A 21218-nucleotide genomic window follows, 5' to 3' on the forward strand; every position below is an offset into this window, starting at 1 on the left:
AGCCAAACCAGGTAGGAGCAAAGTGTTGCAGAGGCGTGCCACAGTCAGTAAAACTGGATGTTTTGATGTTTGGGTATTTGTCAACCTTAAAAAATGTGTAATTTGTTGTGAATTCTTTTCTCATTCCTTATGTTCACATTGAACCTAATTTTGTAGTCATCATTTTTATTCTTTTTTTTTAAGTGGGGGCTTCTCAAATTGTATAAACTTCAAGGCCTGTAAAGCCGGGGAGAGGGCTGAGGGCCTGGATGGTCATTAAGGTTCACAGTGCTACCTGGGGGCAGGGGGACATGTCCTTTCTCTGTGTCACAGGCTGGGGCGAGGAGCTGATCTCTGAACGGGGGTCAGCTTGGTGGCTAAGCACTCGGTTTGTGTCAGCTGACAAGACTTTCTTGACGAAGGAAGCAGTGTGCCGATTTACATTCCGATGTAAACTCCTTGTCACAAGCCGGCACTTTGAGTACCGCTGGTCTAAGAGAGTGAATGAGAAATGTCATGGGGATGTCGTGATTTCAAAACGTTCTTTCCCTAAACTCTTTGCCACTTCTCTCATCAAAGAGTGGAGCCCCCTCCCCTTGGGTATGGGCCAGCCTCAGTGACTTGCTTCTAATGAATACTGCACATGACAACAGTGATGCTTCCTGGCTCCGAGGCGGATCTAGAAGGCACGTGATAAGGCTCCGCCCGGCTTTCTCGTGAGACATGTGCCCCAGGCACCGGGCGACATGTAAGAAATCTGGCTATTTAAGAAAGTGGAGAATAACAAGTGTTGGCAGGGATGCGGAGAAATTGGAACTCCTGTGCGGTGCTGGCGGGAATGTCAAATGGCGCAGCTGCCCTGGAAAACACTGGGCTGATTTCTCAAAAGGTAAAATGCGGAGTTAGCAATGACCCGGCAAAGCCACTCCACGATGCACATCGAGAGAAGTGACAGCAGAGACTCAAGCAAGTCCACGCGCCCTGTGTGCACGGCAGCGCTGGTCACGAGAGCTGAAAGGCGGAGGCAGCCAGCGTCCCTTGAGGGATGACGGGATGAACAGAACGTGGCACAGACATTTGGGCATAAAAGGAAAAAAAAGTGCTGATCCTGCAGCCACGTGGGTCACCTTCAAAAACACGCTAAGTGGGAGAAGCCAGACGTGAAAGCAAACATGTATGACTACAGGTATGTGACATCCGGACTCGGGGCAGGTCGTCGCCGCCAGGGCCTGGGGAAGAGGACGGGAGCGACTCCTTAGCTGCTGCGGGGTTTCCTTTTAGGGTGACGAAAAGTTCTGGAGGGCGGTGGCTGCACTGTACTAAATGCCACGGAATTGTTCATTGAAAATGGTGACTTTTATGTTCTGTGAATCTCATGTCAATTAAAAAGAGAAAAAAAAAGCCTTGCTACTCTGAAGCCACCGTGCCGGAGAGGCTAGACTGACACCGGGAGACGACTGTCCTGCGTCCTGCCAGGCTGAGCCCGCCCCGCCGTGAGTGAGCGCGATGTCCCTCCCGGCGTGCAGTGGAGCAGGCGCCGGCCGTCCCCGCAAAGCCCCGGCCAGACCGCAGACGGCACGGGTCAGGTGCCCAACGTGGAGCTGCGGGCTGGGGGTGGTGGCCTGGCCACTCCTGAGCGCTGGGCCAACGGGAATGAGGCGGCAGAGGTGGCGAGACACTGGGCGTGTTTCTGCTGTGCCCGATGATGCCCCTGCGGCCACCGTGGGCAGCGGTCACTGCAAGGTGAGGGTGCGCGAGGCAGTGGCTCCTCCTGGCAAAGCGGACCAGCCGAGGGGCCTGAGTGGGAGAGCCGACATCTGGGGACAGAGGACCTGGCGTGGCCTGTGGTGGTGAGGAGACACCTGGCTGGGCCTCAGCGAGGGAGGAAGCAAAGCAGGCTTCAAAGAGTGTGAGAAAAGCTGGGATTCTATGGCTGCAAAATATTACTGGGAAAGAGTTTACAATGGCCAGGCGCGGTGGCTCACGCCTGTAATCCCAGCACTCTGGGAGGCCGAGGCGGGAGGATCGTTTGAGCTCAGGAGTTGGAGACCAGCCTGAGCAAGAGCGAGACCCCGTCTCTACTAAAAATAGAAAGAAATTATCTGGCCAACTAAAAAATATATATAGAAAAAATTAGCCAGGCATGGTGGCGCATGCCTGTAGTCCCAGCTACTCAGGAGGCTGAGGCAGGAAGATTGCTTGAGCCCAGGGGTTTGAGGTTGCTGTGAGCTAGGCTGACGCCACGGCACTCACTCTAGCCCTAGTGACAGAGCAAGACTCTTTCTCAAAAAAAAAAAGAAAAAAAAAATTGTGTAGGAACCCCAATGAGAAAGAAAAGGGGCGGGGGGGGGGGGGCCTCCAAAGAACCGTGCCGGCTCTTTGGCCTTCCCTCCTCCACCTGCGGAGTGTTGCTGAGTGAGGTGTCCTTCCAGGCCAGGGACAGGTCTGTCACCCAAGACCCTGCACTCAGCTGCCCGCAGCGGAGCTTCCCCACTGCAGCTGCCGAAGGTCAGCGGTCTGCCCCGGGCCTGCCCAGCCCAGAAGACCAGGCCCCAGGGTGGAGCTGCTGGGGGGCTCCAGAGACTCTGGGAGCCACACTCCCAAAGGGCACCAGAAAGGACAGGAGACGCAGCCAGGAGGGGTGCCCCGGAGAGCAGCGGATGGAGGAGCCAAGGCTAGGGTCAAACGTGCCTGGCGATGAAATGGGTTTGGGGACTGTTCTGTCATAGGAACCACGCAGACAGAAGGGGCCACTGCTTTAGTTGGCTGGGGTGGTGGTGGCCGATCATCAGAACAGCGGGCACACGTCCCCCTCTCTCTCACGCACACGCTGGCTCGTTTAATCATAATCCTCTGAAGCTGCGTCCCCAACGCCCAGGCCATGGACCGGTACTGGTCCACGGGCTGTTAGGGACTGGGCTGCAGAGCTCCGCTGCCCCCCATCCACAGAAAAACGGAAAAACTGTCTTCCATGACACTTAGGAAAGGGGCAGTCCTGAGGGAGCAGCCGGGGAGGGGGGGCAAGCAAGGCTTCGTCTCTGTTTACAGCTGCTCCCCACGGCTCGTGTCAGTCACCACCTGAGCTCCAGCCCGTCCATGGAAGCATTGTCTTCCATGAAACCAGTCCCTGGTGCCAGAAAGGTTGGGGACCAGTGCTCTGAGTGCTGCTGTCAGCACCATTGGACAGATGAGAAAACTGAGGCTGAGTGGTGACGACTCCCGCAGCCACAGTCTGCCTGAGCTGTGCGGCTTCCCCGCAGAACCAGAGCAGCTGAGCAGGCGCTGGGACGGAAGGACGCCACGTCTGGTCCTTTGGTTAGTGGCGACGTGGCCGCTCTGTGCGTGTAGGGAGAGTTGTGCCATCTGTTTGTTGTATTCTGTGTTCCATACGGAAATGTCCAGTCCAGCCTGCTCAGCCCTCTGCGGCTTGTCTGTCCCCCTTCCTTGTTTGCCATTCTGTTTTGTTGTTTGGTTTTTTTAACACTATGTATCTTTTTGGTCATTACTTATGATTTAGGGAGGGAGTGAGGAAGGGCAACAACATGTGCTGTTTTTACCTTTTTTTTGAGACAGAGTCTCGCTCTGTTGCCCGGGCTAGAGTGAGTGCCGTGGCATCAGCCTAGCTCACAGCAACCTCAGACTCCTGGGCTCCAGCGATCCTCCTAAGTAGCTGGGACTACAGGCATGCGCTACCATGCCCAGCTAATTTTTCTATTTTTAGTAGAGACGGGGTCTTAGCTCTTGCTCAGGCTGGTCTTGAACTCCTGACCCCAAGCCATACTCCCGCCTCGGCCTCCCAGAGTGCTAGGATTACAGGCGTGAGCCACAGCGCCTGGCCTTGTGCTCACTTTACCTTTTGTGCATGTTAAATTTTAGTAAGTTGCCTTCCAAACTGGCAGTCTGCCCTCTCAAATTCAAAGTTCAAGGTCTTTAAAATTAAAATAGGTGAAACAAGTAGAATGTACAGGAAGTTTTGAGGTCCCAGATAGATAAAGGGATAATGGAACGTGTATCTGTTTCAGAAGAGTTTATCCTTCCAAATCCTGGCCAAGTATGTACTGGGTAGAGATGATGCCAGATAACCTTTGCTCGTGGGTGGGAATATCTTGTTAATGGAAGAAGGCAAAGGCTGTCCCTAAAGTTTGCCATCACTCCCTACCAAAACTGAAGAACGGAATGTTAAAAGGATTGTAGGCCAGGTGCGGTGGCTCACACCTGAAATCCTAGAACTTTGGGAGGCTGAGGCAGGACAATCACTTGAGGCCAAGAATCCAAGACTAGCCTGGGCAACAGAGAGACCCTGTCTCTACATAAAATAAATGAAATTAGCCGGGCATGGTGGTGCACACCTGTAGTCCCAGCTACTCAGGAGGCTGAGAGGTGGGAGGATCACTTGAGCCCAGGAGTTCAAGATTATAGTGAGCTATGATTGTGCCATTGCGCTCCAGCCTGGGTGACAAAGTGAGACCCTGTCTCTAAAACAGCAACAACAAAACGAAGGATTGTAAACATTGAAAAAGGAAAGTGGGGTCCCAGACACCCACACAGGAGATCACAGTCAGCCTCAGGGTCTGTCCTAAATGGGAAATTCCAGAAAACCCTCCAGCATCAGAAGTTCCCTGTGTGCTGCTGACACCTGGCTCCGCGGCGTCCTCTCTCTTTGGTAAATCCAGCACGTGAGAGCCTGGCCCGCTCTGAGCTTTGCGCATCCAGAAAGGGCTGTTTCATTTGTGGTCAACCTCTGCTCTCTCACTCTTCATGGGACACTCCTGCCCTCCTGCGGGACAGGCCTCACCCCCGCTGCTCACACCAGGCTGCCCGCTCCTCCCACCCCCGCTGCCACCGCCCACAGTGAACGCTATTACAGCGGGAGTGAGGCCAGGGCCGCCTCTGCTCAGCATCTTCCACCCTGGCCCACGAGACCTCGTCCCCACACCAGCCTGTCACCCCTCCTCCTAGACGTCTCCCCCAGAGAGCCACAAGTCTTGCTGCCCCCCCCCCTCAGACCTTCAGGACTTGGCTCAGCTGCCACTTTCTCTGGAAGCTTCCCTGGCCTTCAACCTGCACATCCTGAGGGTCTGCGCCCGAGGCCTGGGGGGCAGCATGGCAAAGCCCAGCACTCTGCATTGGGTTGTGTCTTGTTCCACACTTAATCCAAGCCGCTGGTAACCACGCTGTCAGCTCTAGGTGATCCCAAGCCAGGTGGGTCAGCTCCGGTGACGAAGCCTGAATGTTTTGAAGTGGTCCTGACCAGGTGGGCGTTAACAAGCAATGTGAAGTCCGGAGTTCAGGTTCCAAGAAGAGCTTACTCGGAATGCGAATGGACACCTGCCCGATTTCTTCCTGTGCATCCTCCCGTCCGCGCGGACGCGGGCCCACCCGGCACCGCCATGGCGGGGGCTGCTGGAGACGGCGCGGGCAGAGGGGAGGTGCGGGGTGGGGGGGCGCCAAGGCCACCACATCCACATGCTGGGCAGGCGGGTGCCTGGGTGGGGCCGCCGCCCACTCATTGGTTCGGTTCCCTGTGTCCCTGTGTCCCTCGGGGAAGCAAGATAAATGGGGGGAAGTTGCCACCAAATCTCATGGGCTTGTCACGTAGAAGCCGGAAGACATAAAGGACGGCAGCTGGGGCCAGGCTCAGAGCCGGAGAAATGACAAGGGAAGTGGACCTGGATTCGAGGTGACAGGGAATTTTCTTCCCACCGACAATGGCACAGAACAGGCCCCGGGGCGGTGGTGGCGGAGCTGGGCGGCTCCAAAAGGCGCTGCAGGGCAGGGGTCGCGGCTGTCCTGGCCCGAGTCCTCCTCCCGCGCCTGGCCGTCCCCACAGGTACGTGGCGAGGACCCAGCCCCTGACGTGTGGACGGGAGGTGGCAGGGCTCGCTCCAGTGCTGTCCCCTCCCCTCCGAGGGGCGGAGAATGCAGGGGGAGCCCAGGCGGACACCCCCATCGCTGTCCCCGGCCAGCAGAGAGGGGCGGGACGGCCAGTGTCCACGCGAGGCGACCGGGGGCAGGGGGCCGGCGGGGAGAGTGACGACGCGGACACGGGCACGGGAAGTCATCGCCTTATTTCTCACATGAGCCCGCGCAGCGCGCTGGCGCCGGCGGACACCCAGTGGCGTCCCTGGGCTGCCGGGCAGCGAGGAGGCCGCCGCGGCGCTCACAGTGGCACATGCCCGGCGCTGTGGACGGAGCCCAGAAGAGTCGCCCCAGGCCTGGCAGGGCCACCCCACCCACAGGAGGCCCGGGAAGGGCGGGGCCGGCACCACAGCCCTCGCAGGCCCAAGGACCCTGCGGCAGAGGCGGCTCCGGCTCTCTGGGAATCCTGGTCACAGTTGGCAGAAGCAGTTCACGGGCCAGACGCCCCGAGCGGGGCCACCTTCCTCTTGCCTTCCCGGGCGCTGGCGGGTGCGCGTGGGGGTCTCGGTGACTCTCATCCCAGGGTCTGATGGAGACTCCTGGCTGCTCCTCAGAGCAGGGCGGCCTTCTCAGGAGGTGGCTTGCGGCAGGCTGCCCTGAGGCCGCCTTGCGGGCCGGGCCCGAGCGCACTGCACCACCCGGCCCGTCACCTGGGGCTCTGCGGGACCGTCGGCCTGGGTGAGGGGCCGCGGACAAGGGTTGACGGGGAACCGGGGGCTGTGCGGGAGGAGCCGTCGTACACCCCAGTGCTGCTGAGACGGCGCCCACACTTCCCGGCCACACAGCCCCGGGGCTCGCAGGGCGGGAAGCAGGCTACACGCGGCCGACAGACGACTGTAATAGCGTTGTCACCAGCGTCCCAGGGCCCAGACACCGTCCTGAAGGCCTCTCGGGCCCTCCTGTCTGCTTTCCCCACCTTGCTGGCCCAGGGCCTCTGCTTGGGTGCCTTCGGCCAGTGACAGCCCTTGGGAAAAAGGCCGAGGGGACTCTGCCAAGCAGGAGACAATGGCAGGGACAGGTGTGTGCCTCCAGGCCTCTGCCGCCTCCCCCGTCTTCCCTGCTCAGGGCTATAAATACTCACCGATGCAAATGGTAAATGCTCCAAGACATTTATCATAAATTACGGGTGGATGATTGTGAGTTTTTAGGCCTGGAAGCCTCTGGGGGAATATTTCAGTTCTTTAAAAGAAAAAAAAGAAGAAACTAACTTGAGCAGTGTCCAGGCTTCCGGCCAGAGGCTTGCCGGGTGCAGCAGGCTGGCCTGGCAGAGGCTGGGCTGCGGGGGGCAGGGGCACGGAGCCCTGTGGCTGGTGGCGTGGCTCAGAGGGAGCGAATGAGGATGTGGGACGAGTCCAGAGTGACCCAGAGGCGGGCAAGGAGCCAGACCCTCGCCCCTTCTGCTGAGTCGGGACATTATTCCATGAGCAGGTATTATTGTATTAATTTTTTTAAACGAGTAATTTAAAAAGAGAACAGTGATTTTCCAACACCGGGTGTGTTGCTCTTCCGTAATCTTCCATGCACCTGCCCGTCACCCCAGCCTTAGCCCCACAGAAAGTCCCGGCTGGGGGGACATGGGGCTTGCGTGCGCTGGAGCGTCCTGGAAGGGGCACCCAGGGGGCCAGGAGCAAGGCACAGCCTCCTCCTCTGCCTGCTGGAAGCAAGACACCTGTAACCCGACCTCACCAGGGAACAAATTTCAATGTCTCTCCTTTAACTACTTGACCTTGGAGTTGCTTCCCAGAAATGGTGGATCTTCTGCAAGACAAAGGGGTTGAGATTCTGAAGGCCCCTGGGGAGACTCCTGATGCCAAGACTCACCACCCCCACTGCCTGCCCCAATGCATGTTGCCCCTTGTTAGTTACCCCACAACCTGCCCCACGGCACGTGGCCCTCCTTCAACAGCCCGTGGTCTCCCTTAGTTGGGGAGACAGATTTGAGGCAGCTTCTCCTGACCTCCCAAGGTCTGTCGCATCACAAATTCCTTTCTTCCTTGGCAATCCTCCTTGTCTTTGTGCAACAAGCAGCTAGACCTAGACAGAAAGCCCCTGCGGTTTCGATAACACAACACATGGACCATGAGGAAGGAAGACCCCCGGGGCCTCTCCTGCCTCCTCAGCCCGCCTTGTGCCGGCCTCACTCTTCCCACCCCGTTTACCATCCGCTCTGCAAACAGCCAGGGCCTCAGAACCCTGGGACCAGGCAGAGTCTCAGTCGCGTCAGGCAGGGAGATAGGAATGTCTATGGGAGCGTCTAGTTGTCCCTCGAGCTAAGACAGTGGTCCCCAGCCTTTTTGGCACACAATTTTCCACAGACAGGGCAGGTGGGGGATGGTTTTGGGATGATTCAAGCACATTACATTTATTGTGCAGTCAACTCTCTCTGCTAATGATAACCTGTGTTTGCAGCCGCTCCCCAGCGCCACATGACTGCCTCAGCTCCACCTCAGATCAGCAGGCATTAGAGTCTCATAAGGAGCCGAAACCTAGGTCCCTCGCGTGCACAGTTTACAGTGGGGTTCACGCTCCTATGCGAATCTGATGCCACCGCTGATCTGACAGGAGGCGGAGCTCGGGCGGTGATGCGAGCAATGGGGAGTGGCTGTGAATACAGGTGAAGCTCCGCTCGCTGGCCGCTGCTCACCTCCATGGACCGGAGCGGTACCGGTCAGCAGCCTGGGTGTTGGGGACCGCAGGTCTAAGCCATTCCCCTCTCTCTTTTCCGGAAACTCCAGAGCAAACACCAGGCACCAGGATGACTTCTGATTTAATATTATAATAATAAAACCCACGGTGGTACAGAACCACAAACAGCATTTGAGATTCCTAGGGCCACTAATGAGCACTGAACCCCTGCTGGCGCTGCTGTCAGGGTAAACACGCAGAATCAATCGCTGCGGCCACAGAAATAACTGGAGCATGGCCGGCGCCCGCCGCTGCCACCCTCGCCCGGCCACCGCGGAGGAGCCGGTCACCGCACCGAAGGCAGGGTTCAGACACAACCCCGGCCAGCAAATGCTAATGAGAAACTCCTGCAAGGAGGCAGATTTAATCTTCGTTTCCTCTTTGACACTTTTCTTCCCTGTCCAAAGAGAAGTTCTTAATTGAAGTCTGCGACGGGGACACTCGTTTATTGCCAAGTGGCCTCAGCACGTGGAACACTCTACTTTTTATTGTAGATTTTACCTTCCCTTTTCCCCTTGGCCCTAGATTATCTTCTAGATTAGAAAGAAGGTGAAGTTGACTGGGTCGGAGCCGTCTGCACAGCAGTGTGACAACAGGGGCGACAGCGTAACTACTGAGCAATTTTTTGCCCAATTCAAAAACTCATTTTTTTTTTTTTTTTTTGCCAAGGAATCAGTCTAACAAACACATCCTACCCTTGCTGAAAATAATTTCTTTTCCCAGCTCTTCTAGGAATAAAACACTTTTAAAATGTATTTTTCAGGAATCGACACTTCATTTAATAAGATTTAAAAAGTGATAATTTAAAGAGCAATTGAGAAGAGTCCCACATCCGTCACAGCTCATGGTTCTAACTAAAATCAGAAGAACAAAACAGAAAAAGCACTCAGAAAATGGAAAGCAAGTGTGTGTGTGTGAGAGCGATGTCTCCACAGCTGTTTTCATGTTTTTGTCCACGTCCAAGGTGCTCTCCGCGAGGCCCGCCCCTAACACTGCCCCGGGGGAGCCAGCTGCTGGGGCTGCGCTGCTCGGGGTGGCTCAGTCCACCCCAGATGGGCCTCCCAGGAGCTGCCAAAGGTGACTTTGAAGGCTTTCCCCAAAAGCCCCAATGAGGTTTTCTTTCTACTCTCCCAAAAAGCATGCTATAAAATGAAGGCGGGGGTTCTGGCAACATCCCATTTCTGTAGGCCGTCTGGGGACCTTTCTCACCCACCATCCCTCGCCCTGTGTCTGCTGTGACGCCCCTGGCTGGTGTCCGGGCCCAGCTGTGTGTGCAAGAGCCTCCTGCCTCGAACCAGAAGGCCCATCAAGGGCGCTCGCCCAGCCTGGCAAGGGAGCAGAGAGACCAGGCTCCCACAGCTGGTGTGGGGTGTGACCCTGCCCTCGGTCCTCCCCGCTGACGTCCCACCCCGTTGTCCCCTTCCTTCTGTATCTGATAATAAGGGGCATCTTTAAAGTGCTGGAAGACAGGAGGGAGAGAGATCTGGCGGTGCATACGGCAAAGGAAACTGCCGAAGCCGGGAGGGAGGCGGCCACCGTGCCGCAGGAGCTGCTGCTGTGGGCCTGGTGCCCTACGTGTCCCTGCAGCTGCTGGCTGTGCGCCAGCCGCCGCTGGTCCCCAGGTCGGAAGTGCGCTCCAGGCCTGGGGCCCCTGGACAGGCGCTTCCATGTCTAAAAAGAGGTCCTTGAACAGATCTTTCAAGTCATTTGAACTCTGCCCTCGATATGCCTGACCTGGCTCCTCTGTCCCCATCTGGGAAGGGGACGCACGGTGTGGGGCAGTGCTGAGGGGCAGGAGCTCTGTGCCAGCCGGTGACTGCTGGATGCTGACAGAGGCAGTGACCACGCAGCAGGGGCCCAGCAGGCACCCCACCATCTGCCATTTGTCACTGGCACCTCCTCTCATTATGGGATGCCCGGCACAGTGGGCGGGGGCATCCGCTCACCCACACACAGAGCCGGGGGAGAGGGGACCGTGGCTTCTGCCCCCGGAGCAGCTCTTCCCCACCCGGTGACCCTCTGCTTGCTGCCGCTCTGTGCTCAGGCAGAAAGACAACCGTTTGTTCAATCACACGGTTTGATGCCGCCCCCTATGTCAATATGGACAAATCACTCAAAACTAAGTCAAACTAGGAGAAAACGGCTGACCCGCCGGCTCTTCCTACACACCCAGCCAACGTGTCTTTGAGATGCCAGGAAGCAAGCCTGAGCCCTCACCCCCTCTCAGCAGGGTGGCGGGACCACCGAGGACCCGGGGCCCTTCTTGTCCGCACTGTCTGGAGGCGGCGGGAGTCTGGGGACAGCAGGGGGGCAGACAGTGGCCGAGCAGTGACCCCGGGCAGGGGCACTAGGATGGAGACCCAGCCAGAGCCGGACCAAGCCACGGCAGTCAGATGAGAGCCCTGCGGTGGGGACTGGGAGAAAAGCTGCTCTCCACCCGCTGAGCGCCGGGGCGCAGGGCCGGGCGGCCGCCGCCAGCCGCAGAGGTCCCCCCGCACGCGGGGCGCTGCCGGGCAGGGGCTGCCCCCGGAGCTGAACCAAGGGCAGCTAAGCCACGGCCAGAGCCCGGCGGCCACGCGGGAACGTGTGGCACGTGTACCACGCAGACGCCGCCCGGTAAACAGCGGGCGGCACAGCGACTGTCTCCTCGTCAGCCTCCCCAGCTCGCAGGCCGGGCGCGTTTCAGGAATGAAAGGTTAATAACTCGGTGATTCGAGTAATTATTACTCTGTCCACAGGCTGCTCTGCTCGTATTTTGTGTATTTTGCTGAACCTCCTCAGAGGCTTGTCCTCATCGGCCGGGACCGCCGCGTGTGCCTGTCACGAGGAGAGGTGCGTGGTCCCTGCCTCCCCGTGCAAAACCAGGGGAGGGAAATTACAGCGTCAAAAGGGATTAAAACAAGTGATCTGCTGTTAGAGCATTTCCAAAAGATCTGGAACACCTATGATTCGGCAAATGGAGAGTAACTAGAAGAAATAAGAAATCACTTAGTTGCCAGGGCAACGTGTTCCATGCAAGTAAACGCTGTGCGGAAACGCGGCCTCCAGCCCACAGGCCAGTCGCGTGTCCCCTGCTGTGTCCCAGCCCGCGCCCACTGCGTCCTGCGGCCCAGCCTGGCGAGAGCGGAGAGGTGGGGCGGTGACGCTGGACTTGAAGACTGAGGACCCGTTTCTCCCCCGGAGACCAGCCTGGCTGATCCATTTGAGGAGAACAAGGCAGCCCCTTTCTGTCCTTGGGAGCAAACCTGTTCTGGCTTTTGCAGCCAGGAATGGGGTGGGGGACAGTCAACAAAGCACCTGCTCAGGGAGGACACGCCGTTTCCTGCTGCTTTCTGGGCCCACCGGGTCACACCAGGCCCCTGCCTCCTTTATTGGTGCTGCCGGTGGGGCGAGCGCGAGTTGGAGCGGGGGCTGGGGGGCAGCGAGCCGCTGCTGGGGGCCCGCAGGGCGTGTGGGTCCAGCTGCGGACCCGCCAGGCTGGTGTCCCCGGTCCCCGAGTCCTCGCTGGTTTCCTCCTGATGGCTGTTCTGCTGCTCTGGGCACTCGAAGTGGACACAGTGGAACACCTGGTGAGAAAAGGAAAGGACCCCATGAGTGACGGGTCAGCGGGACCCGGAGCTGCCGCACGTCAGGGCACTGTCCCGCCCGGCGTTGGGGGCTGCCAGGCGGGAGTCAGAGGAAGCCCCGGCCACTCCGCCCGCCCTGCCCGGCACAGACACCTGACAGCTCCTAGGAGGTTGCAAATGCGTTTTCATCAGTCAGGATGAAGGAAAATGAACCCGGGGCCCAGAAGTTACAGACACCACGACATGGATTCCTATAAAATGTTCACGCTGCATTACTCCCTTTTTGCTTACTTTTGTCTCATGGGCTCTTTTTCTTTTTAAATTAATTTATTTTTGCATTTGGCAGCTGGGTTGAAAGTCAACAGGAGTTGACTGAGGTGATGGTTACACAACTCCGTGTGGTTACGGGCAGCAGTTCCTCAAATACGTCGTTTTGTTATAACGTTGAATAAAATCGATTCCAACCGGGGCCAGGTGGGAAGTTTCCCTGTTCCCCCCTTATCCGTGTGCGTTTTCTCCAGGGACTCTTGTTCCCTCCCAGATCCCCGGGAACACGTGCTAGGTTCGCGGGCGTGTCTGTGTGGCCTCGTGTGGGGGCGTGAGGGTGCGTGAGTGCCCTGCCGTGGCGCAGCGCCCTGGCCAGGGCTGGTGTCTGCCTGGCACCCAGCTGCCAGCACAGCTCCAGCCACCGCGACCCGGAACTGGAATACCTGGGTAAGTAATTACCTTACTTGTTTTCAGGAATTTTTCTTAGATGTATGTACAGGTCATGTTTATTTCAATGTTTTGTATTAGGAGTATTTTGGTCTTTATTTGGTTTCGTAATGTTCTGTGAGCAGAAATATGCCATGGGCCCTTAATTCTTGTTGACGTCAATTACCCTGTGGTAAAACTGGTTTCATTACACATCATTTTGCTTAACGCCCCAGTTTCCAAAACCTGTCGATGGTGTTCAGTGAGGACTTACTGTGCACTAAAAACTATTGAATTGTATACTTGAAATGAGGTGAACGGTACGGGTGAGAATTCCATCTCAATATGCTGTTACGAAACAAAAGCCAGGAGGCGCTTATCTTGAGGAAGGTCCCGATGTACGATCCTCCCTGGCCCTGCCAGGGCCGACACAGCCCCGCGGGGCGCTGTGCTGGGCAGCGGACTCTACCCTACGCGGCTCAGGCCAGCCTGGCGCACGTGCCCTCCGCCACCCGCCGGGAGCCAGGAGCAGCCGGCCTGCCGCCAGTGAGCCCGTCAGGGAGCACACAGAGCTCTGTCGGCCCTGGGCACAGCCCTGGGCACAGCATAGGACACAGCACTGGGCACAGCACTGCGCACAGCACGGGGCACGGCACAGGACACGGCACGGGGCACGGCACGGGGCAGCATAGGACACAGCCCTGGGCACAGCACTGCGCACAGCACTGGGCACAGCACAGGACACAGCACTGCGCACAGCACTGGGCACAGCACAGGACACAGCACTGCGCACAGCACTGGGCACAGCACAGGACACAGCACTGGGCACGGCACAGGACACAGCACGGGGCACGGCACGGGGCACGGCACTGCGCACGGCACGGGGCACGGCACTGCGCACGGCACGGGGCACGGCCCTGGGCACGGCACGGGGCACAACACGGGGCACGGCACGGGGCACAGCACTGGGCACGGCACGGGGCACAGCACTTGGCCAACACGGGTGCGCAGCAGCCCTGACCTTGAGAACACACAATGTGGCTGGGGGGTGCGAGGCACGTGACATGCAAGTGTGAGCTGTGGGTGAGGAGAGAAGGGCGGTCAGAGGCTGGGGTGAGGGACGCTGGCCCACCCTCCCCAGCCCACACGGACATTCCTCTCTCTGGGTGCCTGTCCCCAGCCCCATCCTCTGCAGTGGGCCTGGGTCTGGGCTCTGCAGACGGACTTTCCTAGGAGCATGCTGGCGGTTTGAAGGGAATCAATTTCCAGATACCCAAATTTTGTATTTTCTAAACGTGCCGGAGAGTGTGCCTGAACTCACAGTGCCCTGGGCCACCTCAAGGGCAGGCCCTGCCCTCACCCCGTGCGGCACTCACAGACCCCTCGTGCCTTGTTTGCGAGGACTGGCCCAGCCTCCCGGGACCGGTGAGGGGGCTCAGCCTGAGTGAGATGCTCTGAATTCAGAACGAATGACATGGAAACGAGTGATGCAAATGCTTTTAAATGTAACTGGAACTTTTCTAGAATTATGAAGGCATTTTCAAGACACACTGGCTAAAACCCACAGGTGAAACTTCTCCATAATTACTCTCAGAAAGAGCACATTGTGTCTGAGGAGACGATCTGACCAACAAAGCAAGAAGGTGAGAGGGGCCGTGGGGACAGTGGGGAGGGGACATGGGGACACTGGGGAGGAGGAAGGACACAGTGGAATCGGGAGGGGACGGTGGGAGGGGAAGCTCTCCATGAAGCGCTACCATATCCTAAGGCTTTCTCTTTGGTTTCCAGACTTCTAAAGTAATCAAAGGCTCTAGATTATAAATAAGATGATGCAACTTGTAAAGCTGCTCTTGAACTTGGGTGCAGATGCCAAGAACAGACTGTAGGCACGTAACTGGACAGGACTGGCGGGCGTCTGCACCCTGCGTGGACAGCCACAAGGGCTGGGCGCACAGCTGGCCCTCCCTGGCGCTCCCGGTGCTTGGGATAACTGTGACCTCACCCCTCCTTCCCAGGGGCCTGCTGGTGGGCGAGGAGCCACCGGACTTTGGACTTGCCAGTGTTCGGTGAGTCCGTTCGTGGGCAAGGGCCTGTCTGGTTACAGGATGAGGTCCTGGTACCCGGTGTGGGCCAGCTGGACCCCTGTCACCCCACCTGAGGGAGCACGCGGCGGGGGAGGCAGGGCAGAGGCGGTGGGACCGCGGCCGCACCCTCCCAGGGTCCTGTCCCTCCTCCGCAGCACGAGCACTCGCAACTACACACACGCTGCCTTGCTGCGGAATCCAGTTCACAGCGGAGAAGGCGAATGTCCCATCAGCGGTGGAATTGCATTGAAAATATAAATTCTGGGCTTACCTTCCTGCATCACTGTTTTTTCCATATTCCCACTTCAATTCATTTATCGACCACTGTTTCAAATTTCACATTTCAAACTCTCACGTGAAGACTACGTGAGACTGAGACTTCCTGTCTGCCCACTCCGCTCGGCAGCGGCCGTGCCTCCTCCCGTGAGCTGATTCCGCTCCCTGAGGGCGGGCACTGGCTGTGCCCTCGCCTCCCGCTGCGGCCACCCCGGCACGCAGCAGGCACTGCCTTCCTTTCCCTGTCTTTCCATGGAAACAGGGTCTCACTCCGTCACCCAGGCTGGAGGCGGTGGTGTCATCTTAGCTCTCTGTAACCTCAAACTAACTCCTGGGCTCAAGCGATCCTCCTGCCTCAGCCTCCCAAAGTGCTGGGACTACAGGTGTGCGCCACCGTGCACGGCCTTTCCCGTCCTTTTTTAAAATAAAATCTCCCTCTTTGGGCCCATCAGCAGGCACTTACCTGTCAGGGCCAGACGGGGAGGACCTTTTATGGAGATTTGAAAGCTATTCTGGGCCCTGAGCTGGGCCCTGAGCTGGGCAAGGCAGGGTAAGTTTGAGACTCACCTTCTAGGTGGCAACTATCAATCGCTCTTCTCCATAGTGTAACACTCTCTACGCTTCTGAAGCACCAAGACGTGGTCCTGCTCAGCTGTGGGCACCCCTCTTTCCACCAGTGGACAGGCCCCCACGCCCGCACCCTTAACCCGCCTCTGCCAAAGCCTTTCCCACCCAGCAAGCAGCCATTCTCCTCAGTGAAACGACCCAGAGTCAAACCCTGTCCCCACCCCCAGGAACAATGCCTTTCAGGGCAGGCTGCAGTTTGCTGCCCTGCCCCCTCCTGACACCGGAGCTCTTTATCCCGCCCCATCGTGTTCCTTAATGGGTTACTTGTGTAATCCCTGCGCTCAGGCTCCATCAATAGCTCCAAGGCTGCTCCGCAGAGCCCCAGGCTGACACTAATCCCAGAATTGACTTACATTTGTCCTACTCCTTATTACCTTTTCTCAAGCTGTCCCTTCTCGTCTTGCATGGCTTTTCTCTCCTTTTGCTCTTGCAAGTTTCTCTCCAGTCCTGTTAATTTCCAGGCCAGTGCTTCCCCCACTGCCCGAGCCTTCGGGTACCTCCTGCCCCAAGGCCCGCCCTCTCTGCCTGCCTCGTCTAAGGACCTGTCAGTTCCGATCTGACTCAGGGACCAAAGCTCAGTCATCCTTCCTCTTGCTCAGGGCCTTGTGCGGGAATAAACAATCAATAAAAACCCTAGACTGAGAAATACAGTTAACAAAGATCTCAGCATGGCCTAGTGCTCTCCTGAGAAGGGCCTGCCTGTGAAGGGCAGGGTGGTCTCTGCTGTGCTGGTGACAAGCCGGGAAGGTGCTCTTGGTCCCTGTGAGCGTGTGACGAAGGTGCTCGGGAGGGTCCCGGCTCTGGCGAGGCCCTCACTGCCACCGTTACTCCCGTCCCCAGCTGAATCCATCTCGTCTGATGGGCGCGGTATTAGTTAAACACAACTGTGTTTAGCCCATTAACCGGTCTGTTTGCAGATAATAATGCAAACGGCTGTTACTCCCAACACACCTAACAAGACTGACAGCCAACCCGGACTGGCTGTTTTTGTGTTTTCCGATGCATATTTCTCCTCAAGAAATCACAACTATTTCTTTCTCTCCTGACACCACAGAGCTAGGGGCAGGCTCTTCCCAGTTAAGGGGGCCCTGGACGCCCTTGGATGCCCTGGGCCTTAACTGCCTGGCTGAGCTCCTGCTGCTCTGCCTCAGAGCTGCGCCCCCGTCTGTGACCCCAAATCCCAGCTACCTTCAGAGCCGGTTCCTGAGCATCTCCACGGAGCCACACAGACTCTGCCAGATTCAAAGGCAACACATGGGCAACAGTTAATCATATTAAGTCGCAAACTGTGTGCTGAAGATTCTCAGTGAGAAAGAGTGTCTGACAAATGGAGTGATGGGTGAAGAGGCAGACCGTGCCGGGGGCGTTGGAACGAGCAGGCTATGGGTGGCAGAGGGGGAAGGAACAGACCTCTGAGCACCGAGCACAGGTGCACGATGAGCATCACACACGCAGCAGGCACGGCCAGAGGACGCGACGCTGCATGTGTGAGGAGGATTAGAGGGTACACGCATACCCAGTTCCACAAGCACAGGGTACCTCCCAGCTCCTAGCAGATACATAAGCCACCAGCAAGGAGCCCTGAGGGCACAGAGGAGGGGACCCAGCCAGCATGGCAGTCAGGGAATGCTTCCTGGGGGAGGAGACATCTGTAAGAAAGGGTGGAGGAGGGAGATGTGGAAGGACAGCAGGGAGAGTCCCCCCACGCTGTCCAGCCAGAAGGTGGTGACAGAGACAGGCAGGCTTGGGAAGCCTGGAGCGCAGGAGGGTGGGGCGGCTGGGGAGGGCAGCGGGGGCAGGAGGCCAAGCCAGTGGGCCGGGGAGGGCCTGGCCCAGGATACGCAAGGAGCCAGGGACTCCGGACAAAGGAAGCGCCAAAAAAACTATTTCTTAAATTTAAAAAAATTACAAAAGGAATACTTATTTGTGGAAACAAATTCAAATAACGGTAGTGTTTGAAGAAAGAAGATGAAACAAACCCTTAAACCTTGAAATCCCCTGAGGTAAAATTTAGCAATTTGGAATCAACAGGAAGACATTTTTAAAGGAAAAAAAGAACAGACTGGGCAAGACTAAGAGAGGAGAGGAAAGGGTCTGACTGTCCCTGGGAGGGGCCGAGACTGGCAGACGTGGCGCCCAGCGGGGCCGGGGCTCTGGCCGCTCAGACCCCCGTCTGTGACGAGGGTTCGCACAGACCTTTCACAGCTTTGGTTTTTTTAATCTTCAATGACCTCCCTGGGCACAGACTGAGCAGGCTGGTCTCCGACGAGGTCCCTGCGTCGGGACCTCTCGGGCGGGCAGAGGCACCGTGTGCTGGGCGTGTGCTCACTTTCCGCACACGGAGACTGGGCAAGCGGGACTCAACCTCAGGGCTGGACGGACGGACACACACACACACACACACACACCATCCCAACGGTCAGTAATAGCTCAGAGGTGTGTGACAAGCTAATTCTGTCTGCAAGGGAGGTTAGAGAAGGCTACAGAGAGGCAGGTGTTCACACATAGGCCTTGAATGCTTGGGAGGCAGAGAGGAGTGGTCTTCCAGGCAGAGGGGACAAAGCCTTCCAGATAAAGGCTTGGGCACTGGCACCTTACCCCCAGCAGTCTGTCCCCTACCCATGTTGGTCACCCCTCTGTGAACAGTGTACCTGGCTCCGTCATCTCTTCAATGCTCTAAGTCCCCAGTCTTCAACCAAACATGGCAACAATGTAAGCCAACACCCACCAGTTCCCGGACCACTTAGGCGCCCACCATCATCTGAGCAAGGCTGAGGTTCCCACCCCTGCTGCGAGCGGGCAGGGGGGTGTTCACATCTGGAAATGTGCCCTGCTCCTCCCGCCACAGCCCCAGGCTCCTCGGCCCACTTCCTACCCAGCCCCCACGTCTGGGCCTCCCTCTAGGAAGAAGAGCCAAGTCTTGAGTTTCCCTGTCCTCAGAAGATCCTGGGATTCAACTTCTTTCCTCCAAACCTTCCCAAGACTGCAATGCCCCTCGGAAAGGATGTGACCAAAGGCGGATGAGGCACATGGCAGAGACGCACTGCTGATTTATGCAAAACCATTACTGTGGCAGCCGCATCGTTTTCCCGTCCCCTCTCCGGCAATCGTGTCTCCCATTAGCCTGTTTGATTGCCGCTGCTCGCAAAGGGGCACCTTCGCTGAACCGTCTTCAATGGCCTCTGGATCTGTCCCCCGAGAGCAGCCGGCTAATTTGGAACATAGTCGTGTGTCGGAATCCGACACAGCCGCAGTCACAATCCGGGTGTCCTTTTTTGTAGCTGCTGTTTATTACCACTTTGCCCTGCCTCTCTGGGAGCCATAATTCTCGACATGTTTGAGACAGTCTGGGGTGCTCTTTCCTTCACGAACCCCGACAGGATGCAACGACGCGCTAGCCCCTCCCGGTGACCAGGCTGAGTCCTCCTCTGGCCACTGTCTGCCGCCTCTCCTCACAGGGACTCCCCAAGCACTACTTGCTCCACGTGTCTTTAAGGTTTTTAAAAGCAGAAGCTTCTGCTAATTTTCCCAAGTTGGCTTAATGGTCCACTGTGAATTGTAGCAGAAATTGGAAAATTTCATAAACGTTGATCAATGGCTCTGCCTTGCTTTCCTGGTTTCTCCTGAGTAATCTCCACTGCTTTCATGCCAACCGATACAAATAGGATTTTTGATCCAAGCTTTCAGCTTATATTTACAAGACAACGTATCTTGATAGAATAGATAACTCCCTCTCAGTGACGTCCGCCCGTAAGTCAGACGCAAAGCTGCGGCCTCTAGCTGACACTCCGTTGAAGGCCCCCATCCCTCTCACAGTGGCTGCTGTGGTGGCATCACACGCCCACGCTCAGTGGACACAGCTGACGCTGGGGACAGTGAGCACGAGCACCTCTCTGTGCTCATCTCAGGGCAGCAGCTAACAGTCCGTCCAGAGACTGAAGAGACGGTCTATTTTTGTTCCTTTGAATATGATGAACTTCTCTGAGTGTCATGGAGGTTAGAAAAAAAAAAAAACAAAGAAAAAATGATGATCATGTGCTTCCAACAAAACCTCCTTTTTAATAAACCGTGGTTTTATGTGCGTATCTGAACAGCTCAACACCTTGTTTCCAGTTAAGGAATCATTTCATAGGGAAAAATTTCCAAATTGTGAACAATGATTTTGCAGTATTGTTTAGGACTGATAGGATAACCCAATTTTTTTTTTAAATAGGGTCTTGCTCTGTTGCCCAGGTTGGAGTGTGATGGAGTCACCATAGCTCACTGCAGCCTCAAACTCCTGGGCTCAAGCGATCCTCCTGCCTCAGCCTCCCGAGTAGCTGGGACTACAGGTGTGTGCCACCATGCCTGGCTAATTTTTCTATTTTTTGTAGAAACAGGGTCTCTCTATGTTGCTCAGGCTGGTCTGGAACTCCTGGCCTCAAGCAAAATGGTCCTGCTCTGCCCTCCCAGAGTGCTGGGATTACAGGTGGGGGCCACGGCACCTGGCCTGCCCAAATGTTTTTGACAAGTACTGACCCCTGCTAGGTAGGAGAGTAAGTTTCTGGATGACCGTGCTTACTTACGGCAACTTTTTTGTTTTTTAACTTTCCAATATCATTTTCCCATATCCACAAAGGCTAGGTACCCTCAGATAATTGCAACTCTGCTTCTTGGAAGGTTCTGGAAAAAGAGCCTTTCCAACACATATCACCTCAGGTAGCCCTGGAATTCCTGACTGCTATTTTTCATGTGTGCACACTACAGAGTTCTGGGGAGAGATGTTCACTCTCCTGTCTTAATTAATTTGGCTGCAGAGTGGCAGGGGCATCTTTTAGCTATTTTTTTGAAAAACTAAGAAATGAAAAAAGGGAAAAGTCCTTGTTTGCAGGTTTCTGGGATGCCTGAACATCTCCACCTGGTAGAGGTGGCCTCACTAAGGCCCTCTTCCCACTGCACAGGCCCCAGGAGATCCTGGCCGTGGCCCCACTGTCCCCACAGTGCTGGCTCGTGTGGCCCCAGCTGCCCAGGTGGCTCCTAACTTCACATGGCCAGGCCCAGTGTGGGCTTCTATAGAGAGCTCCAGCTCCACGGAGACTCCCAGCCTCGCCCCTAACCGCAGGCTCGGCAGTGGGACACCGCCGGACATTAGCCTCGCGAGGGGGACGATCCCTTTATCTCACTGCTTGGCAGCTCCTGAGCACTCGCCTGCCCAGGCCAGTGGAGGAGGCAGAATTATCGCTGCCCCAGTACGGCAGTGTAAGGATCACACAGTGCTTGACACGATGACGTACGCTCAATGCTGTGTCGCTTCTCCTCTCTTTTTCTAGTAAAATCTTTCATAATAAATGTTCAAGCATAAAGATGTCCATAAAAAGGTCTTCTTTTATAACTAGGCAACAAACGAAAT

General features: G+C 56.7%; 1 protein-coding gene and 1 long non-coding RNA gene across 3 annotated transcripts in view; one reads left to right on the plus strand and one right to left on the minus strand.

Moving 5' to 3' along the window:
- Positions 1-9336: 9336 nt before the first annotated feature.
- Positions 9337-21218, minus strand: part of BTBD9 (BTB domain containing 9) — a 386230-nt gene continuing 374348 nt past the window's right edge. For both annotated transcript variants that reach the window (XM_045541884.1, XM_045541885.1), the window contains exon 11: positions 9337-12149. In XM_045541884.1, the coding sequence (XP_045397840.1) occupies positions 11952-12149 (198 nt within the window). In that variant the 3' untranslated portion in view covers positions 9337-11951. The remainder of the gene's footprint in view (positions 12150-21218) is intronic.
- Positions 14460-15154, plus strand: LOC123631852. Its single transcript, XR_006733246.1, has 3 exons — positions 14460-14485; positions 14858-14908; positions 15082-15154. It is a non-coding gene; the product is annotated as an uncharacterized LOC123631852 (long non-coding RNA).

The sequence above is a fragment of the Lemur catta genome, chromosome 2 (genome assembly GCF_020740605.2).
Source record: "Lemur catta isolate mLemCat1 chromosome 2, mLemCat1.pri, whole genome shotgun sequence".
In the NCBI taxonomy this organism is placed as follows: Eukaryota; Metazoa; Chordata; class Mammalia; order Primates; family Lemuridae; genus Lemur; species Lemur catta.